Source organism: Lissotriton helveticus, chromosome 3_1 (genome assembly GCF_964261635.1).
Source record: "Lissotriton helveticus chromosome 3_1, aLisHel1.1, whole genome shotgun sequence".
NCBI classification, from domain to species: Eukaryota; Metazoa; Chordata; class Amphibia; order Caudata; family Salamandridae; genus Lissotriton; species Lissotriton helveticus.
The window spans coordinates 1,856,185,825-1,856,205,323 of NC_136061.1; the positions used below are offsets into that span (position 1 = coordinate 1,856,185,825).

Genomic DNA, 19,499 nt, shown 5'->3' on the forward strand with positions numbered 1-19,499 from the left:
CTGATGACATGATGCATTATGGCTGCCTTGTGCGAGGTCCAGATGCACCTTCATATGCTTTCCAGCCCACAGCCATATGTGCGTCCTGTGTCAGCAAGTCCAGAGCGACTTGTGCTACATCAATATATGGTGTGTCAGGAACAGGTTTATTCCCCATTGGGTCTCAACAGGCCTGCTGCATGTGGCCCAGAGCCTCATAAGTGGCATCTGTGCCACTCCCTATGAGATGTAGGACAACAGGTCTGACAGAGGAGGCAGAGAATGGAAAGTACAAGAAAGTTGTCCCTCTGTAGAAAAGCTTGAGTTGAGGGTTCACCAGGGATGGGTGCAGAGTCCACCACAGAAGCAGGATGTGGGTGCTGACACCTCTACCAGAAGCCAATAAGGTCTCAGGAAGGGGTTGTTTATGATGATAAGAGTGAATGCTGAAAAATAGTGCAGTTCGTTGGCAACTGCCTCAGTAGGTTGCTGTGAGAATGAGCTCATCCAATCAACTAGATATTCCAAGAATGTATGCTGAACCTGGCGATCCAGAAACTGGGGGATTGAACATTCTGATACGAGTCAATCACTTACTAATGGAGGTGGAAGAGTGACCAGAACAAAGGTTCTTGAAGAGTCACACATATGTGTTTCCCAGGATGTATTTTTAAATGAGTGGGAAGAGTTCAATGTATAGTGGCCCGGTGGTTATCTGGGTCAGGAAAAGGACAGAAAAATATGGACAAGTTTAAGTGGCAGGGTGTTGCTTCACCTCACCCACCAAATCCCAGCCCTACTCACGAGGCCTCGTGAAATGGTCATAGGCATGTGGGGAATCTAGATGACCTGTCTTGGTATATTTCGAAAGTCAGCAGGGAAAGAGAGCAGAACCTACAGTGTAAAGGTCAATGGCAGAAGAAGCAGGTCCAGGAGAATGACCTTCCATAGGTAGGGCAATGAGTGAATATCAACGTCCAAAGAAAAGACAGGTATGCATCTGAGGCTACAGTATGGAAAGAAGTGGAGGTTATGTAAGAGAATGAATAGGGATGAGACTGGGAGCAATCAGCATGAAACGTGAGGGATCAGCATGCAGAGAGCCGCCTCATGTTTGAAATTCAAATGCAAGAACATTCCATAAACATAAGAGTATGACTATAATTTTGCACCGAGCGAAGGGAAAAGAATGACTTAATTCACAGTGATCACCGCCATGAAAAACATAGTCAATGAGCACCAGGATACCCTCAAGGGTGACAATCGGCGCTCTACAAATCCACCTTACCTTCCATTACCCAGGGGAATTAAATGCAACTTTTACACACAGTATCATCTGTGTTAATTAAAAAGCTTTCTGATTCGGGTTGCTAACAAATCTTGCACTGAAATACATGATAAATGGTATCCGTCTGTGTTCAGGTGGCTCTCTCTGAAAACCAGGATATGTGTTAAATTTACTGAATTTGACTGGAGCAGAAGGTAAAAAAAACAGGACTGTCTCAGCAATTCCGGGACGCCTGGTCACCCCATCTCACATTGCCCCTTTAGAAGTGTTCCGTAGTGAGTGAATTTGCAGAAGTTTCTTTGTTGATGTAGCACTCCAGATGTCTGCCATGTCCATCTCTCACTTATTTCTTTATTGTTATTCTGGCAGGAAGAAGCTGTCGCTGCTGAGGGAGATGCTGGCCGGCTGCGGAGCAGGCACCTGCCAGGTCATTGTGACCACCCCCATGGAAATGTTGAAGATCCAGCTGCAAGACGCAGGTCGTCTAGGTAAGATGGTTCGTGCAATGGACTGGCTGCCTCAATGTGGTACCGGTGGCAACTGTAAACTATATATATGTATGTATGTATGTGTATGTATGTGTATATCTATCTATCTATATATATCTATATCTATATATAACAAAAAGAGCCCAACATTGAAGACGCCTGCACACAGGAGAGTTGTTCGCCTTGTTTAATGGGGATGCCAGTACTCACAGTTCTCATCTCCAATCCCAATTTAGCCAAACGTGTTTCGGGCATCATGTGCCCTTGATCACTGGCTGAAGGCAAAAGAACGGCAGCAGAGTGGAACACCTGTTACATACACCAAGTCCCGCCTCAGTGGGCGTATGCCGTGTGGCCTTCTGGTACTTTCATTTCTACCAGTAACATCACAGTGGGTGCTGCCGTATCTCGCCACTTAATGCAGTCTGATACCCCAGTGGGTCGATCGAAAACTGAAGAACTGCTCGTAGTGCTGTTCACGTCCCTCAATGACGGCCTCTATGTCCTCTCAGCATCCCGCATTTCAAGTTGCCGCAGGTCTGCAATTTATGCAGCGGGGCGTCGCCGCGACCAGGCAGGTCACTAATATGCAACAAAAAGAGCCCAACATTGAAGACGCCTGCACACAGGAGAGTTGTTTGCCTTGTTTAATAGGGATGATAGTGCTCACAGTTCTAATCTTCAATCCCAAATTAGCCAAATGGGTTTCGGCCATCATGTGCCCATGATCACTGGCTAAAGGGAAAAGAACAGCAGCCGAGTGGAACACCTGTTAAATACACCAAATCCCACCTCAGTGAGCATATGCCGTGTGGCCTTCTGGTACTTGCAGTTCCACCAATAACACCACAGTGGGTGCTGCCGTATCTCGCCACTTAAAACAGTCTGAAACCCCTAGTGGGTCGATCGAAAACTGAAGAACTGCTCGTAGTGCCGTTCACGTCCCTCAATGACGGCCTCTCTGTCCTCTCAGCATCCCGCATTTCAGGTTGCTGCAGGTCCGCAATTTCTTCACTGAGGGCAACCTTCATTGTTGGATTTGAGCGGCTGGTCCAGCCGCGAAGGCGCCCTGCTGCTCTGCGGATCCTGCGAATTGAAACCAATCCACTAAATGGAACGCGGAGGTCCATGTTGAATGACAAGGGAATTAACAGAGTGGCATTTTCTTTTGTTCCCGATCAACCCCCTTGGGCAAGACTCTAAATTATTTTGGGCACGTCAACCGCCATTGGGGAATAATATGGATGGGACTGCAAGTACCATCATGCATGCTTTGCATACGCCCACTGGGGCGGGACTTGGAGTTTATCAGGTGTTCCATCCTTTGTTTGCCGTTGCTCTGTATTTTAGCCCGTGACATTCATGTTTGAAACGCGTTGGGCTCTGAATAAAGATCGGATACTTCAGACTTCGACTCTGCAGTCTTCAATTAAAGGTGTGACTCCGCGTAAGAGGAGCCTTCACTGAGGGCAACCTTCATTGTTGGAGATATATATATATGAATGAAGGTTGCCCTCAGTGAAGGCCCCTCTTACGCGGAGTCACACTGTGGTGTTATTGGTGGAACTGCAAGTACCAGAAGGCCACACGGCATATGCTCACTGAGGTGGGATTTGGTGTATTTAACAGGTGTTCCACTCGGCCGCTGACCCCAACCGCAAATTCAGCCCAAAACAGCACATGTAGCCCACGCAACCGCTGGAAGAGCTCCTGAAGAGGACAGGCAAGTGGTGAGCTCCCAGAATCTCGAGGAGCCCACAGAGCTAATGTGTTTTCACATCTGTGTCTGCGTCCAATAGCTTCAGAGGGATGGAGCTCACGTCGAGTTGATTCACAGGCCCATGAAGGGTCATGGGAATTTGCCATAGCAATGGTGCTTAGAACAGTTGTCAATGAAAAATAAATTCACACAAAACTCTGGGAATCCTCTTGCTGACTTCTGATCACAGTTCACTAGTTCCAATTCACGCAAGCCCTCTTCTAATATAATATCAGTCTTTAGAACTTGTGGAGCTCATTTTATGAAAACAACGAGATATATATATCCAAATATAAAGCTGGTCTTCAGGGCCCAGAATTATTTGACTTCAAAGAAAAGACTGGAGTTGCCCCTGACATCCTTGTATAATGTTGTGGCATAATGCTAAATGATGGGGCCCTATTGCAGAATGTGTTAAGGGGACCCAGATAGTCTCATACGTCACAAAGTTTCATTGTGCTGAGGCTGAATGGCCCCAGTGCCCCTCAGGGGCTGATGGGGCCTGTGTTATGCCCCTGATAATATGATGACACACACAAGATGATGGACGGAATGTTGCACAATGGCAAAACATTCACCCCCAGTCACAGATCTGGGTTTAATCCATCGTTATTTTGCTCACCAAGCCACCCCATTTCAGACATGGCCATATGCAAATCAGTCTTGACCCTGTGCCTCATTGGAGCAGTCCAGCCCAAAATGCCTGATAATATGGTGCCCATGGGCGCTGCAGCTTAAACTGAGGAAGGCCTACTATGTTGACTCAAAACATGAATATCATGCACCGAGCTATTTGAGGCTGATAGCACCCAGCTTGTGAGGCATCATTGCCATTCTCACTCATCCTGGCAGAGATTGATCCCTTTTAGTTACATTTATTAAAAATAGTTTTTTAAAACTATTATATGACTCCTCTGCCCCTGCTCATCAACTGAACACCTCCCTTAGGTCCTCCTTCTGAGTGAGTAGTTAGTTTTGATATGTGTTAATTACAGTGTAGAATATTAACAGTTGTCCAAAAAGTACTCAGACAAGTGAATTCCTCTCTGCTGTCTAGCCACCTGTTGGGTACAAGGGACCAGATTGTTGGTCTCGTATGAGGTGATTTTCCGTGGTAACGTTCCTGATTGTAGTTTCTCACAGTGGAGAGATAGACTCTTTATTTTAGGAAGCTAGAGTTGGGTGATTTGTAATTTTTTTTTTAGAGGGTGATCGTTTAGAGTCTAAAACATAGGTTCACACTCCCACATTAAGGAGTTAAGAGTTGTTCACATAAGCGACAAACATTTATGATTAGACTCTGGAAATGCTTTTTATGTAGGTACAGTTTTGCCTAATCCTATGTATGTGGAGTTTCTGCATTGCATGCTTAAGGTTAGGGAAATCTTTAACAATTTTTTTTACTTTGTAATTTACATGAAAAAATATTTTCTGTAAAGATCTCTCTTCTTACACTCATCTTTGGAAAATGGGAGGATTAATGCGCTAAACTGTCGAAAAGTTCAACATATGCTATATATACCTCTCAGACTGACTTTGTTTAAACGAGGTTAAACACAGTGCTATGGACCTTATGAGATTACTTCAAAAAGAGTTTACTTCTTGCTGGAGTACAGATCTTATAGCACGTTGTAACTGCATTCTTTTTTCTTGGACGAGTGTTCCTGACCAACATTTGGCCAATGTTCCTCGCTAGTATTACTCTTTCATTCATTCCTCGCATCTAATGTGTTTTGGTGCCTAAAGATTAGTCATATAGGAGCAAATACTGACCTGGTGAGTTGCTACATGTGTAAGAACCCTCTCCCCCCAAGCCTGTTATGAAATATTGAGTGGCTAGAGGTCCCAGTGATGTCATAGACATTGTGGCTTGAAATTACTTAAAATTACATATATTCTCGATCAAGGATACTCAGCCATCGGTGATACCTGCACCTATGTTACTTCTGTTTTCTTTCAACTGTTGTCAGTTTTTTGGGGACAATATCCCTCTCTATTCTCAGGTTTTTAAGCTATGTTCCAAATGCTATCAACTTGTGTAGGTCACAGATGCGCACTCCAAGTGCTTGTGATGCCTCAGCAATTCTTACAACGTCGCATCTGGTTATTTGTGTTCTTGCATGCAAACAATAAAAAGGTATTTTATACATACCCCTAAAGAAAAACTGAAAAAATGTAGAAAAATGGATGATAGTTCTCACTTGGGACAATTATTAACACCAAAACAAACTAGTTTTACCTGGTCAAAATATTGCCTTGATTCTTACAAGGATACTTGGAGGGCTCCAAAGTTGGTTGTTTTTAGGTTGAGCCTGGGCAGCGAATGCGCTGCTCTGCGAGGCATGCTGTATTCAGGTATGGACTTGAAGCTCCGCCCACTCTGCGCCCATATTTTTCAATGGTAAACTGTGGCTTTTCATTGATCAATAGGCTTAGTAATCCCTCCTTAGTACCGCCTTGTCTTATTTTGTAACCTTCTATGAGGACACCCCTTGCTATGTGTGTTGTTACTCGGTAGGCTTTATTTACAGTATTCGAGCACTATTTTCTCAAATAGCTTTGTCCTGCCTGCTCTTGCAGGCAGGACACGCTTTAAAAAAAAGTCCTTAATAGCACGTGCACCGTACGCCTTTGCAATGCAATAGGTCTCGCATTTCAAGAGTTTAAGCTATTGGCATTGTAAGTGACAATACCTTTTATTTATGTTTTAAAAACAACACCTAAATAAAAGGCATTGTCATTTACAATGTCAAACGCTCGTAAATGCGAGACCTATTGCATTGTAAATGCTTGTTATAAAGGTGTATGCAATGAAGTCTCAACAAACTTGAAGGCAGAGGTCTTTGTGAAGTGTCTAGATTGACAAGAAAATGTGAACACAAGTTACTTCTCTATGCTTACACAGGCTGTGGGGGAATCTTATGGGCCAAGGGTCATCCAGAAGTCAGTTCTTTTTGTTGTAAGTTTAAAGGAGTTTGAACCTCATTAGCAGAGGCAAAGGTGCAGGAAGAGTTCAAAGTGAGTTTTACAGCCTTCGATTGAGCTTGTTAAACCTCATAAGATTAAATAATTTGAGAAACATGATGACAATTTCTTGTAAAACCTCTGAGTGCTGGTTTAGGTGAGAAAACTGATGCTAATATGGAGGAAGGTTTCAAGCTTCTTGGCAAATGCGTGTCCAGATGCCAGGAAACACACCAAAATTATTCTGGGGATAATTCAGGTTTTTATCTCTTCAACATATGGTAGGCACTTTTTAGGCCTTGGCAGGCCCTTGAACAAGAGAAAACCAATCTTTCTTCTGCTTTTTTTCCCAGCAAGTCAAATATAATTTCTCCTCCAAATTCGCTACAAGATTTGTTGGCACAGATTGCATTTTAATATGTAAAATCTTATTGGCATTTTTTCAAGCCTTTATGGCCGGGCTTGGTGAGGCATCCTCACATTTGAATGGTTTCGTTTCTGGCTGATATTCATCAGGTTTATTCAAGTTAATGAAAGTATTTAAATTGTGTTCCAACTCTGCCAAAAGGTTTCATAAGGACACATTGTTAGTTATCTAAACAGAACTCCAGTATGAATACATTTAGAAATGTCAATAATGTCCGGAGGGCATTTTTGTCCTGTTTGTGGTACACACCATACTTACTCTCTGTCCTAGCTTCCAGTCCATAGGAGAAGACAAGATTGAGCTACTCATGTGCAGCACAACACCCTCAGATGTAGTACTCTCATTGGTACATGGCGTGAAAAGGGCTGGATTACACATTCATTCATCTACTGTTTGTTCATAAGTGCCAACGCGGACATCTTCATAAAAGTTTTGGTGCCTCCCTATGGTATCTTTGTAGCTTAGTAAATTGAAAATGAAAGAAAATGTTAGTCAAAGAACCACTGATGAAAATCGGCCACTCATGTAACATTGAAGGTTAAAACAATCTTTGCATTTACCTTAGAATATGCCAGTGAATGAAAATAATATCTAGCGTGCATGGTGCCTTACGAATAGGTGTGTGCGGCAGCAAAGGATCCATTATAAAATCAGAAAACCGGCTAATAGAATAACATGTCGGAAGGAGGTTTTATCCTACAAGTATTAAAAACTGTGCGAATCTGTACATCTTTATAGATTGGTGGGTAGGGTTTTTTAATTAGTCTTTTCTTGTTTTGAAAGCTGCTGGGTCCTGCTCACACAGATGCACACAGAGAGCGTGGTGAATCAGTCCTCGCAGGAAGGTCACCCTGCTGCAGCAGGGCTGCACTGCAGTCCTTTCCAGGTGCTTTCATTGCTCAGCCTACAGTTGTGACCTTGGGAGGTCCAGCCTTTAATGCCAATTGATCAGACCTGGCCATATATCGCTTTCGTTTGTTGCAGTGGCTTCAGCAGCTAACATGAAGGATGTTTTGCATCTGACCATTGCTGAGGGCCTGGCTGTCTCACTGCTACCTTGCACCAATCATTCTTTACTTTTTAGCCAACTGCACTTTGCAGCTGGGGCATGGAGCTTCATATTTATGAAAGTGAAGGTTAGACAAGCAGTCCCAGAACGTATAGAGCTTTAAGCTCAATAGTAAGGACTGGCTGAGGGCACTGAATATATCCTGGTGCTGATTGCAAGCTGTGGTTAGCTGGTCTGCTGGATTTTTAAACAAAGGCTTTTTCAATTCGTGCTTTTCTTGAACCATAGAACCTGGAGGTGGCGGCCATCTCCGGTCTAGGCATTGACCTCGAATTCACTGAACCCCTGCATGAAGGCAAAACCAGCTCCGAGAAAATGACACTTTGAATGTGCTCTTTGATGTACTTTTAAGTGCAAGTAGAGCAACTGAGGAATATGTACTGAATATGTACAACGAAGTCTGAGAGGATGATAACTGCTCTCAGACTTCTGTCACGATGATTTGAAGTTGCGCCACAGTTGAATCTTTCAGTGCATCATCGTTGTCTCCTTCTCGTTGGCCTTCACCGCTGCCACTGATTAAAAAGCCTCAAGTCCCATTCTGGGCAAAGTTGTCCATAGCTTTTCTCAAACCTTTTAAAATCCATGCTGGGCACAAGGACTCTCTGCTCTATGGGGTCCTTTCAAAAACATAGGAAGCTGCATACCCCTAAACCTGGGGTGACGTCCTCTGGTCACTGCCTTAATCCCGATGAGTAGGGTTGATATTTTTATTATCAATTCAGTTCCTTTGTATTTTTTAATTCATTAAGCAACACTTTTGATATCTTCAGTATGCTTTTTTTTTTCTTCAATATTCCATCTTTTTTAATCATTTCCCATATTCCTTATTATTCCAATGCATTTCGGCTTATCCATGAAGCCTTCATCAGGGAATAGATCTAAAACAAAATGCGGCCGTTTATACACGAAGTAATTTAAACAATAAGTAAAGCTGATATATCAGTTCCAAGTGCTCCATGCACTAATCTCAACGTGGTATAATACTGTGGTCGTGACGCTGCTGTATATCTAGTCGTGGCTCTAGTGTGCATTTACGGTTAGTGGAAAGTCGTGACATTTTCGTGGCAACCAAACCTAAAACGTGCTGTTTTGCTAGTTAAACGTAATTAGTAGTGTCGCGTTCGCCCGTACAGTAACAAAAAAATAAATGATTAACACATGCATATTAACGGGTATCATGCTGTTAAAAGTGATTGTGAAGTGAGAAAAAATTCACGAACAAACGATCGTAAAATTCGTATCTATTCAGTTTTTGCCAATGTGTTGAAACACACTTACTTTCAAAAGGATGTATCGACTCATCCAAGCCACATGGACTTACAGAGCGGCTTGGATGCGGACTGCAGGAGCCTAACGTCTATGTTGTCGGCGGCGAGTCGTTGTGCCTGCAACGGAGCACGACGTGAAGACACTGCCGCTTTGTAAGTCCATGTGGCTTGCTCAAATCACGAGCGATATAGTCTCCAGGCAAATTCCAGGAGTACATGTTGCGGGTAAAACCGTGAGTCACATAGGAAAAGTAATATTTTTTCCTTGGTTTTTTCACATTTGTCCTCACGGAGTGGACACGCCTTAGCGTGCGTGGACCCCCGGGGGCCTTTTTTATATAGATTTTTTTCACTCGTCCTGAAGAAAGCTGAGCTTAATAAGCATCGAACAGCAGAAACATGTTGACCACCCACATCAGGACACTATGGTTCTAATCGTAAACCATCATGTGTCCTCACTGTTTTTAATGTGAGCAACTGGTCCACTAATAAAGTTGGTTTGGGTCCAGTTGTGATCTTTTAACATTCACTCACATCACTATTCACTTTTCATTGAGATACTTCTTTCAAGACAACCTGCTCCGCTGCAATTGCAGGCGTCGTAGCACACAGGGGGGGCATTCGGTCCCTCCTGTGGGAACCCCATGATGAAGCATGTCACCACTAGGGTGAGTGAGGGTTCTTTTAAGAAATTACTTTTTCTTTATTTTCAGTCTGTTGACCTCATTTCTTAGCACATCATTTTCCAAAGTTTGGTTTCTAGTAAGTAGGGACTATGTCACTTGTATATTTATAGTCTTTAATAGTAGGTACTCTTTTGTTGTTGTATAACATTGCAGGTACTCAGCTTCCTATGTTACTTTAAGTGTATGACGGAATACACACTCTGGAGCACGCTACAACTTCAAACACAATTATTAAACCTTTAATTTTTTTTTTTTTATGGTTTTTATTGATTTTTATATAAAATCATAGAATACATAAATTTACACTGAGAGAGTTCACCGTAACCCCCTAACCCTCCCCCACCCCTTAATCTGGCAGACTTCTTTAGGAAAAGAAAAGATACAAAAAGAAAGATATGCAATATGGGTACCACATTATGCATCGTTTGGCCCAGTCTAATAACTGTGTGCTGTGCCCTAAAGTCAATCACAGAGCTGACATTTGAAAATAATAAATCAAGCTACATCAAGCAAGGCACATGTACAATAAAAGCACAGCATAAAAAAAAATTAAAACAAATCTTCAAATAAGAAGACAGAGGCCATTGCAAGTTCAAATACAAATACAAGAGCAGTTATCAGTTCCTTTGTTCCTTACTACCTGGTTAAATAGTTAAATCCCATATATAGACTTCACTAAGAGTGACACCAATAAATCTGAATTTAGGTTTGAGGGAGTTCCCTGTTATTATTATTATTATTGCCTTGATTATCACACCATTCCTGTAGCGGAGCCCAGATTTTCAGACCAGCATTGCGTTTCTTTCTACCTTTCCCTTTATAGATTGCAATTTCCAACTTATATGTGGCTAGTAATCTAGCAAGCCATTGCTGAAATGAGGGTGCCAGTTCATCTAACCAGGCCGATGCAATACACATCCTATAAACAGCCATTGACATAAATATAAATTCCGCCCCTTGTCGATTCCGGTTTGGGTCATTCGCTCCTAAAAGCATTGTTTCAATACTAAAGGTAATGGGATTTTTCACCACCGCTGTTATAAACCTCTCAATATCGAGTTTCAGTTGGGATAGGCCGTCGCAGGTAGCAAAAATATGTATACAGTCTGCATTCGGAAAGTGGCACCGGGGACAGTGAGTTCCTTTACCCGAGCCCCATTTTGCAATTTTGTCAGGAGTGTAATATAACATAAAGAGGGTTTTATAAAACTGTGTTTGAAGTTTAGTTGATAGTAAATAATTTTGTGACATTGCCATTGTACTTTCAATTTCAGCTCGGGATATGTCAATTTTGTTTTCCCATTTCGAGGCTATCTTTCCTATATCATCAGGTACCGAGTTACTTAGTAGGATATATATTTCACTAATGGTGTTAACTTTACTGGACGACAGTGTCTCAAATATCTCACATTTTATGCTGATGATTTCACAAAGATTTCTTTTTGTTATGAAGTCCCGTATTTGTAGGTATTTGAAGAAGTCTCTGTTGTTCATTTCAAATTTCATTCTTAGTTCCTCGAATGTGTGAAACCCCGAAGAAGAGCAGAGATTGCCGAAGTGTGTAATTCCGGCTGCTTCCCATTTCTTCATACAGCTATCCTTGAAAATAGCGGGCAGATCTAAATTATCTTTAAAGAGTGTATAGTATGAGATTCGCCCAATAGCCATTAGTTTTCTTATTTTTTGCAATATTTTAAAAGAATGTAGGAGCGGCTTAAATTTAACTTTTTTGTGATAGCTGTCATGTAGATGACGCCATAGATATCCAGAATTTTTTTCACCTAACAACAAGTTATAAATAGATGGTTGCCCACCCTGTAATGCTACATTCGCTAATTCTATTTGAAGAAGTTCTTGACTGTTAAACATGTTTGCTGCCCAATAATAAAGCCGCAAGTTTGGTAAACCTAAGCCCCCCGTTCCTTTGGTAGAGTAAGGAATTTTAATGCGCGTCTTGGTTTAGAATATGACCAAATACATTTTGAGAAAGTCTGTTCCATTGATTTTAAACAGGAGTCCGGGAATTCTAGGCATATTGCTCTAAATAGGTACAGTAATTTAGGGAAAAACGCCATTTTAATGGCGTTGACTCTACCAATCAGGGAAAGGTGCAGGTTATCTAGTCGGTGAAGATCCTTTTGTATTGTCCTTAAAACAGGTTTTACATTAATATCTACCAGATCTTCTAATTTGGCGGTGATAGCAATCCCCAAATATGTTGCGTTTCGAGTAACTCTTGGGTCGGCAAAAGTTAAATTATCATTAATCCCAATTTGGGTTTTACCTTGATTAAGGGCGTATCCGGAAACAACTCCAAATTTGGTGGCCTCGTCAACGATAGCAAGCATAGTTAGTGCTGGGTTCTTAGTGACGATAGCTTATTAAACCTTTCAAAGGTTGTGCAAGTGGAACTTCAATTGATTTATTCAATTGGTCTTTTCAAAAACTGCATTTTGTACTACATTAGTACTACTCACAAACTACAAAACGCTATTCACAAGCTTACAGATGGAGAGCTCCCCGTCTTCAATCTTTTCTGTGCAGAAGGCTCTGCCATGATGACACAGATCTCCTCACACATACGTTTATATTTTATTAGGTAATATGTGTGGGGCAAGGGAGAGTAGCTGGAAAACAGGAGACACTAAATAGGAGGGGTTGAGGGAAATTCAAGGAGAGGTTTGGGCAGGGGGGCCTGTTAATACAAACGCAGATCCAAAAACGAACAAGACTCTTGATTTGTTTTTCCTTCAAAATATTTTTATTGGCATTTAGGAAAAAACAGTGTGGGTGTACAAGGTACTTCAGGAGTTCACTTTTGTGCACTCCACTCTTGATCATCTGTCCAATAAGCATTATTACAATACCATGGTATCAATAATCTGTTAACCAATTATCCAGTTAGTGCCGTAAGTGAATAAGTGCTATTCCCTATATATTAGCCATCTTTGACAACATTATAATCTGTATTGGTGTGCATAATTTAAGAGGTATCAAGTTGTTGTTCAGCTTATCCCGTACCCTTACATCCTCATGTATATGTGTATTTGACCATACAGCATGGCTTGATGCTTATGGTCGTGGAGACAGACATATTACTATTGCCAATACTGTATAAAATAAAATAAACCAATCCGAAATTCTATTTCCATTGAGTAAAATTACAAATAAAACATTAAAGAAACCATAATGATGCCTGATGAGTGTGTGTAGGTCGGCCTTCAGGGGAGTGCCCAACTGGGTAATTGACCAGTGGTGTGTATGTGTCAAGCCGGGGGAGGGAGGGTTGTATGTGAGCAAAGTCTAGCTTGTCGATTCGGGCCATTACCACTCTGTCTTACAGTGGTTATTCAAGGGATGGATTGCTCCGGAGTCCCTGCTAGTAATGCGTTTGTCTGGGTTTCATCTGTTCTGGCAGTGTTCATTCCATGTCCTGAGCACCTCCGTCCACAGCCCCACCATTGGGCGGCATCTGACACCTCAGGCGTCCTCCCTTATTAAATTGCCTTCTCTTCTGACCCATGACTCTACTTCTTTCTCCCATGCTATGGCCGTAAGACTCATCCTCAACATCCACTTTAGGGCTATGCAGGGGTTTTGCTAGTATCAGTACTAGATCGATGAATCTAGTACTAACCTTACGTGCTTTGGGTCCAGGGAAGAGGCCAAGCCGACAGACCTCTGCCGCACATGCGTGGGAGGGTTCCGGAACCCCATTACTTGTGTCGATGCCTACTTCCCAATATCTCCTCAGCCCAGGGCAATCCAATGTCATGTATGCCAATCCCAAATCGGGTGTCCCGCATCTAGTGCAGGTCCTGGGTTCCGCCCAATGCATGACCCGGAGTCGGTGTGAGGTCAAATATTTCAAATGCAGGTAGCTGAATTGTATATGCCTACGCCTGTCAGGTCTCTACCTAGGAATGATGTCCAATTGTCTCTTATCCTTGTTAGTGGTCCTGTGGCCATCTCCATTTGTGCTGAGCCCAGCATCACCAAATGCTTTTAGAACTGCATGGCCGTCTGGTTCTCCCTGACTCCCGGGCCATAGATTTTTATAAGTTCTGACTATCGCGTGATACATTAGGAGCTTACCAGATGGCAACCCACATTGTTCCACCAGGTCATTAAATGGTAGAAGCTCTACTAGTTGGAAGCAGTCTCCAATTGTCACCAGTTCCGCAGTCGTCCAGTAGGTAATTGGGCACTTGTGAAAGGGGAGGGAGAGTCCCCGTGTGGCAAACCCACTAGAGGCAAGTCTGGGGCATAAAGAGGCACCCGCGCAGGCGCCCCACACAGGTGCCCCACACATCTCCTCTAACAATGCAGGGCTATTCGCAGCAATACCCCTGGGCTGGGCGTATTTACCTTTGGATTAATTAGCTTTGCCAGGAGTAATCCCTGATTTGTGGACTTTCCAATAGGGCCCACTAACTCAAGGCCCCTGCCGTCTAGCCAGTAAGCCAGCCACTGATGCTGTGCCGCTAAATAGTACAATTCAAAATCTGTCGCCCCCAACCCCCACTTCTCAGGAGCTCTCTGCAGGACTGTCATGGATACCCTCTGCTGCGTCCCCATCCCAAATCATTTCCCGGAGCAACGAGTCCAGGTCTTTACACCAGGAGCGTGGCAGCAAGATCAGGAGATTAACAAAGTATTATAGGAGTCTAGGAAACATAATCATATTGGAAAGTGAGATGCGCGCCCCATCGCCAATAGTTTTAAGGACCCCCAGAACTGTATGTTAGTTTGAGGAGATCTAATTACCTGACCCAGATTACCATCCCTAAATTCATCAAGAGCATGGAATACTTGTATGCCTAAATATCAAAACGACTGAGGTGACCACTCCATACATGTCAGCACAGTTAGCAGCCGTATCATGCCTACACTGAGGGGGAACAGGTGTGTCTTGGTCCTGTTGATCTGTAAGCCCGAAAGCTTGGAAAACTTCTCTAGCATCACCACGCTCTCGTGTCCATCTCTCAAGTAGAGCAACAAGTCGTCAGCATATACTGATATCACATGCCTAGCCCCCACCCAATCCCATGCGTCTCATGACCAAATCTAAAAAGTCTCATCTTAAAGAATCAAATGCCTTCTCCAGGTCAATGGACATGATCAAAGCATCCGGATATTTGAGGGTGTCGGAGTGATAGAGACAAGTAAGCAGATAGGCAAGCCATATTGCTACACTGCACAAAGCACTTTTAGGGAGCATTTTTAAAACATTTAAATTGACTTTTAATTAGTGATGTATTTGCTATTTGCACTATACCTTTTAGGCAGGTGCCTGGATCGCGCTCACTCCCCAGTCCACCACGAAACTTCCGGTTATGTGGAGGAAGGCGGCAAGAGAAGGATGGGCATATTGTAAGCAGGCCAGGGTCACCGAGACTATTTAGTCGCATGGAGGCAAGGACGCGCAGTGACAAGTAAGCAAATAGGCAAGCCATATTGCTACACTGCACAGAGCACTTTTAGGGGGCATTTTTTAAACCTTTAAATTTACTTTTAATTAGTGATTATTTGCTTTTTGCACTGTACCTTTTAGGCAGACGCCTGGCTCGCGCTCCTTTCCCGGTCCACCACGGAACTTCCGGTTGTGTGGAGAGAGGTGGCAAGAGGAGGCGGGGATTACTGTAAGCTGGCAGAGTCACCAAGACTATTTAGTCGCATGGCAGCGCGGACGCGCAGCGACAAGTAAGCAGATAGGCAAGCCATATTGCTACACTGCACAGAGCACTTTTGGGGGGCATTTTTAAAACTTTTAATTTGATTTTGAATTAGTGATCAATTTTCTATTTGCGCTGTACCTTTTAGGCAGGCACCTGGCTCGTGCTTACTCCCCGGTCCACCACTGAACTTCTGGTTGTGTGGAGGGCGGCGGCAAGAGGAGGTGGGTCATTCTGCAAGCAGGCCGAGTCACCAAGACTATTTAGTCGCATGGCAGCACGAACGCACAACGGGCGCCAAAAGCAAGCCCGTCTGCACCCGTCTACGTCCATCCGGGACTAGGGGCCAGAATCCCTGGCCCTTCTGCTAAAGATGCTCTGGAATACTCCTCCTCCCAATTCCATCTACTGCGGGCACCCTACATGCCTGCACTCCGTTAGTCTAATAAATGACCCGCACCTTGTGCTTACTGCTCTTTCGACCCTCGCAATGCTTCACGACTGCCTCTTATAACGAAGACTCCTGGGGGTTACACAATGTTTCTTCTTAATTACAGGTCCCTACCGAAACACGCTTCTGAAATTAATATATTCCTTGATGGCGAACAACCCGACGTCCTGTTTCTAACAGAAACATGGCTCCACAACGAATCTGACCCTGATCTGGTGCAAGCACTGCCCCCAGGTTATTATAGTTTGAGGAAAGACAGGTAACTGAGAAAAATGGGAAGGTATTGCCATCATTCTGAAGGATCATTTGAAGGGGCGTATTGAGACAGACATTGTTCAAGATTGCGAAAATTTGCTCTTCACAATCTCCTTTTCACCTACCCACTCCCTATCAGGAATCCTTATCTATCATCCCCCCTGGGCCCTGTTGGCAATTTCTAAAATCCCTCACAGATACCGTCTACGCTAGCAAGTACCGCACCCAACATTAGTATATTAGGCGACTTCAACCTGCATCTAGAGGAGCCGCTTAAATCTGATGCCTTGGACCTTACCCAAGACTTATTGGCTATTCAACTAATCCAAAAAGTCACTATTTCGACACATGGTAAAGGTCACATTTTGGACCCAGTCTTTTCAAACAACGAACAGCTTTCAGTAGGCAATCCCACACCAGTGCCATGGACGGATAATTTTCTGATCCCAATCCAATGGAACACCACGTCACAGTCTTCTAGCACCCAATCCTTTAAGAGCTTGGAACGCCCTTGGGCGAAACTCTCACCAATGGCATGGACCATAGCCCTGAAGAATACTAAACCTCTATATGACCCCAACCCTAACATAGCTACTGACAATCTCAATCATTGGATTGAATCATTCTTGGATGCCACCATACCGTTTAAAAGGAGTCAGAAAAGGCCTAGGAAGAAAGCAACACCCTGGTACTCACTTAAACTTCGGGAACGCAAACAAAATTGCAAAACACTAGAGAGATCTTGGAGGAAAGAATACAGCACCTTAAAAAAACTGAAATATAGAGAGTCCATCAAAGTTTATCAAACCGAAATACAGAGAGCACAAGCACAGTATTTTAAGGAAAAAATTACGTCCGCTGTCAATGCTCCCAGGGAAATTTTCCGAATAGCAAAAAGCCTTACGAAGTGCACTGTGCCTGAGCCACCGGCTGACTCCTCTCAGCTGTGCTGTAATGAACTTGCAGCTTTTTTCAACAAGAACATTCTATATATATACAACACTTTCCCCAAGGCCCACTGTTCTGATAACAGGGCCCTGGAAGTAGATATTCTATTGGGCAGTAGTCCACAACTGAAGGAACTTCCAACTATGAACTTGTCCACTTTATCTCTACGCTTTGCCCAGTTCAAATCTGGCTCCTCTCGAGACCCGGCACCTATGGATATGCTTCGTAAGGTTGAGGAAACCATACTTCCAGTTTTACTAGTAGCGTTAAATTCATCGATATCCGCCTGTGAAGTTCCCTCTTCATGGAAACATGCCATGATAAGAGCACTGTTAAAACCTAATCTTAACCCTGAGATATGGGGTAATTATCGTCCGGTCTCGCTTCTCCCCGGGATCAGCAAAATATTAGAGAAATATGTCAACAGAATTCTTTCTGAGTTCTTAGAAACTCACTCCCTACTGCATACCTCACAGACAAGATTTCGACCACAACATGGGACTGAAACCGCTCTTTTAGCAATAGTGGAGGAATCAAGGAAAATCCTCGACCAGGGAGGCGCGGTGGCAATCATCCTACTTGACCTGAACTCCGCATTTGACACTGTCAATTAAAATACCTTTTTTGATAGACTTAGAATGGTTGGAGTTTCTGGTGATGTCTTGGCCTGGACTAGTCCTTTCTACTGGATAGATCGTTTCAGGTATTTGAAGGCAGTAAGACTTCCAAACGTGTGCCACTAATATGTGGAGTCCCCCAGGGCTCTTCGCCAAGCCCCACTCTATTTATTCTCTACCTAAAACCTCTTCCCGAGTTTGTCCTGCCATATGGGATCCACATCGTCACTTACGCTGACGATACACAGCTAGTGGTAGCCTCAAATCATCCGAAGAATCTGCCAGCTAACTGGAAACAGTGGCCACATGGATGGACCAGTCGTGCCTCAAGCTTAACAGAGACTAAACCGAGTTAATTATCTATGGCAACTACTCAGTCTCCACATCTGGACTGAGCTGGCCCAACTGCCTTGGCCCCCCGCCAGCCCCTAAAACCAAGATCAAAATCTAGGGAGTCTGGCTGGATAGAGCTCTTATATTTGATCACCAGGCAGTGAAGCTAGCTGCCTCCTGCTTTGGTATCATCAGACTGATGCAGAAAATTCTTCCAGTTCTTCTGACACCTGCACGAAGAGTCATGGTCCAGGCGTTGGTTCTCTCCCGCCTGGACTATGGGAACTCCCTTTACCTTGGGGCCCCAAAATCCACTATAAGGAAACTGCAGGTTGTGCAGAATTAAGCAGCCAGGCTGCTACACAATATTCCCAAACATACTCTGCTAAGCCTGCTCTTAAAACACTGCACTGGCTGCCAATAAATGAACGCATAATGTTAAAATCATTATGTATAGCTCATAAAACTCTTTGGGGTATCGGTCCCAAAATCAATCACTCCCTCAATACCTTCTACCACCCCTTAAGATGCCTCCGTTCAGCGAATGTGTTACTGGTATCTGTATCTAAAATTAAGAGAGCCCGCTCCAGGGGCTGTACAATGTTGCTAGATTATGAAACACCCTTCCTATTCATCTCTGCTCAACGCCCTCCCATCTTTCTTTTTGGAAGCAACTGAAGACTTGGCTTTTCCAAAATATGGTTTAATTTCCCTACTCCATCTGCTCGCTGTCACTAGCACTGGGATGTCTCTGGGTAGTTACGCACTTAACAAATGCTAATTAATAGAGAACTTCCAACATCCTACCCAAGTTTCCAGAGATGGTTCTAGTTGGTATAAAGCTGTTCTGGTCTTCATGTATAAGCTCCGGCATATGTGGGAGAAGCCTCATAGCTAATACTTTACTTGGAATTTTAAATCTGCGTTCAACATGGATAAAGGGTGATAGCCCACTGGACCAACTGAGATGGACTTGTATTTAGGTAGGGGGACCACAAATGCCTCCCTGTTTCGGAATCCGTGTTGGGGCAAATTCTGTAGGCTATCTGGGCCGGGCTTCTTCTCTCTAGCCATCTCTTTGATGGCATGTCGATTCTCCAATGCTGTCACTGGTCCATGAGGTCTCTCTGAATTTCTAGATCTAGATACATTGCCGGTGGAACGTACTCTGGTTGATCGTAGAGAGTTTTGTAGTAACTATGAAAAGCTACATTTATAGCCCTTGGTACATACAGAAGTACCCCCTCGCTGCTAAGTATCTGCATTATATGTGAGCCTCTTGTTTCCAG

The 19,499-nt window shown here is 43.5% G+C and overlaps 1 protein-coding gene across 5 annotated transcripts in view; it reads left to right on the plus strand.

Annotated features, from left to right (window-relative positions):
* The window catches only part of SLC25A22 (solute carrier family 25 member 22), a 288,778-nt gene that overhangs the window by 196,980 nt on the left and 72,299 nt on the right, over positions 1 to 19,499 (plus strand). For all 5 annotated transcript variants that reach the window (XR_013608855.1, XM_078682804.1, XM_078682808.1 and 2 more), the window contains one exon: positions 1,637 to 1,755. Coding sequence is in view for 4 of the 5 variants with exons in the window: in XM_078682804.1 (XP_078538930.1) it covers positions 1,637 to 1,755 (119 nt within the window). In the remaining variant the exon portion in view is untranslated. The remainder of the gene's footprint in view (positions 1 to 1,636; positions 1,756 to 19,499) is intronic.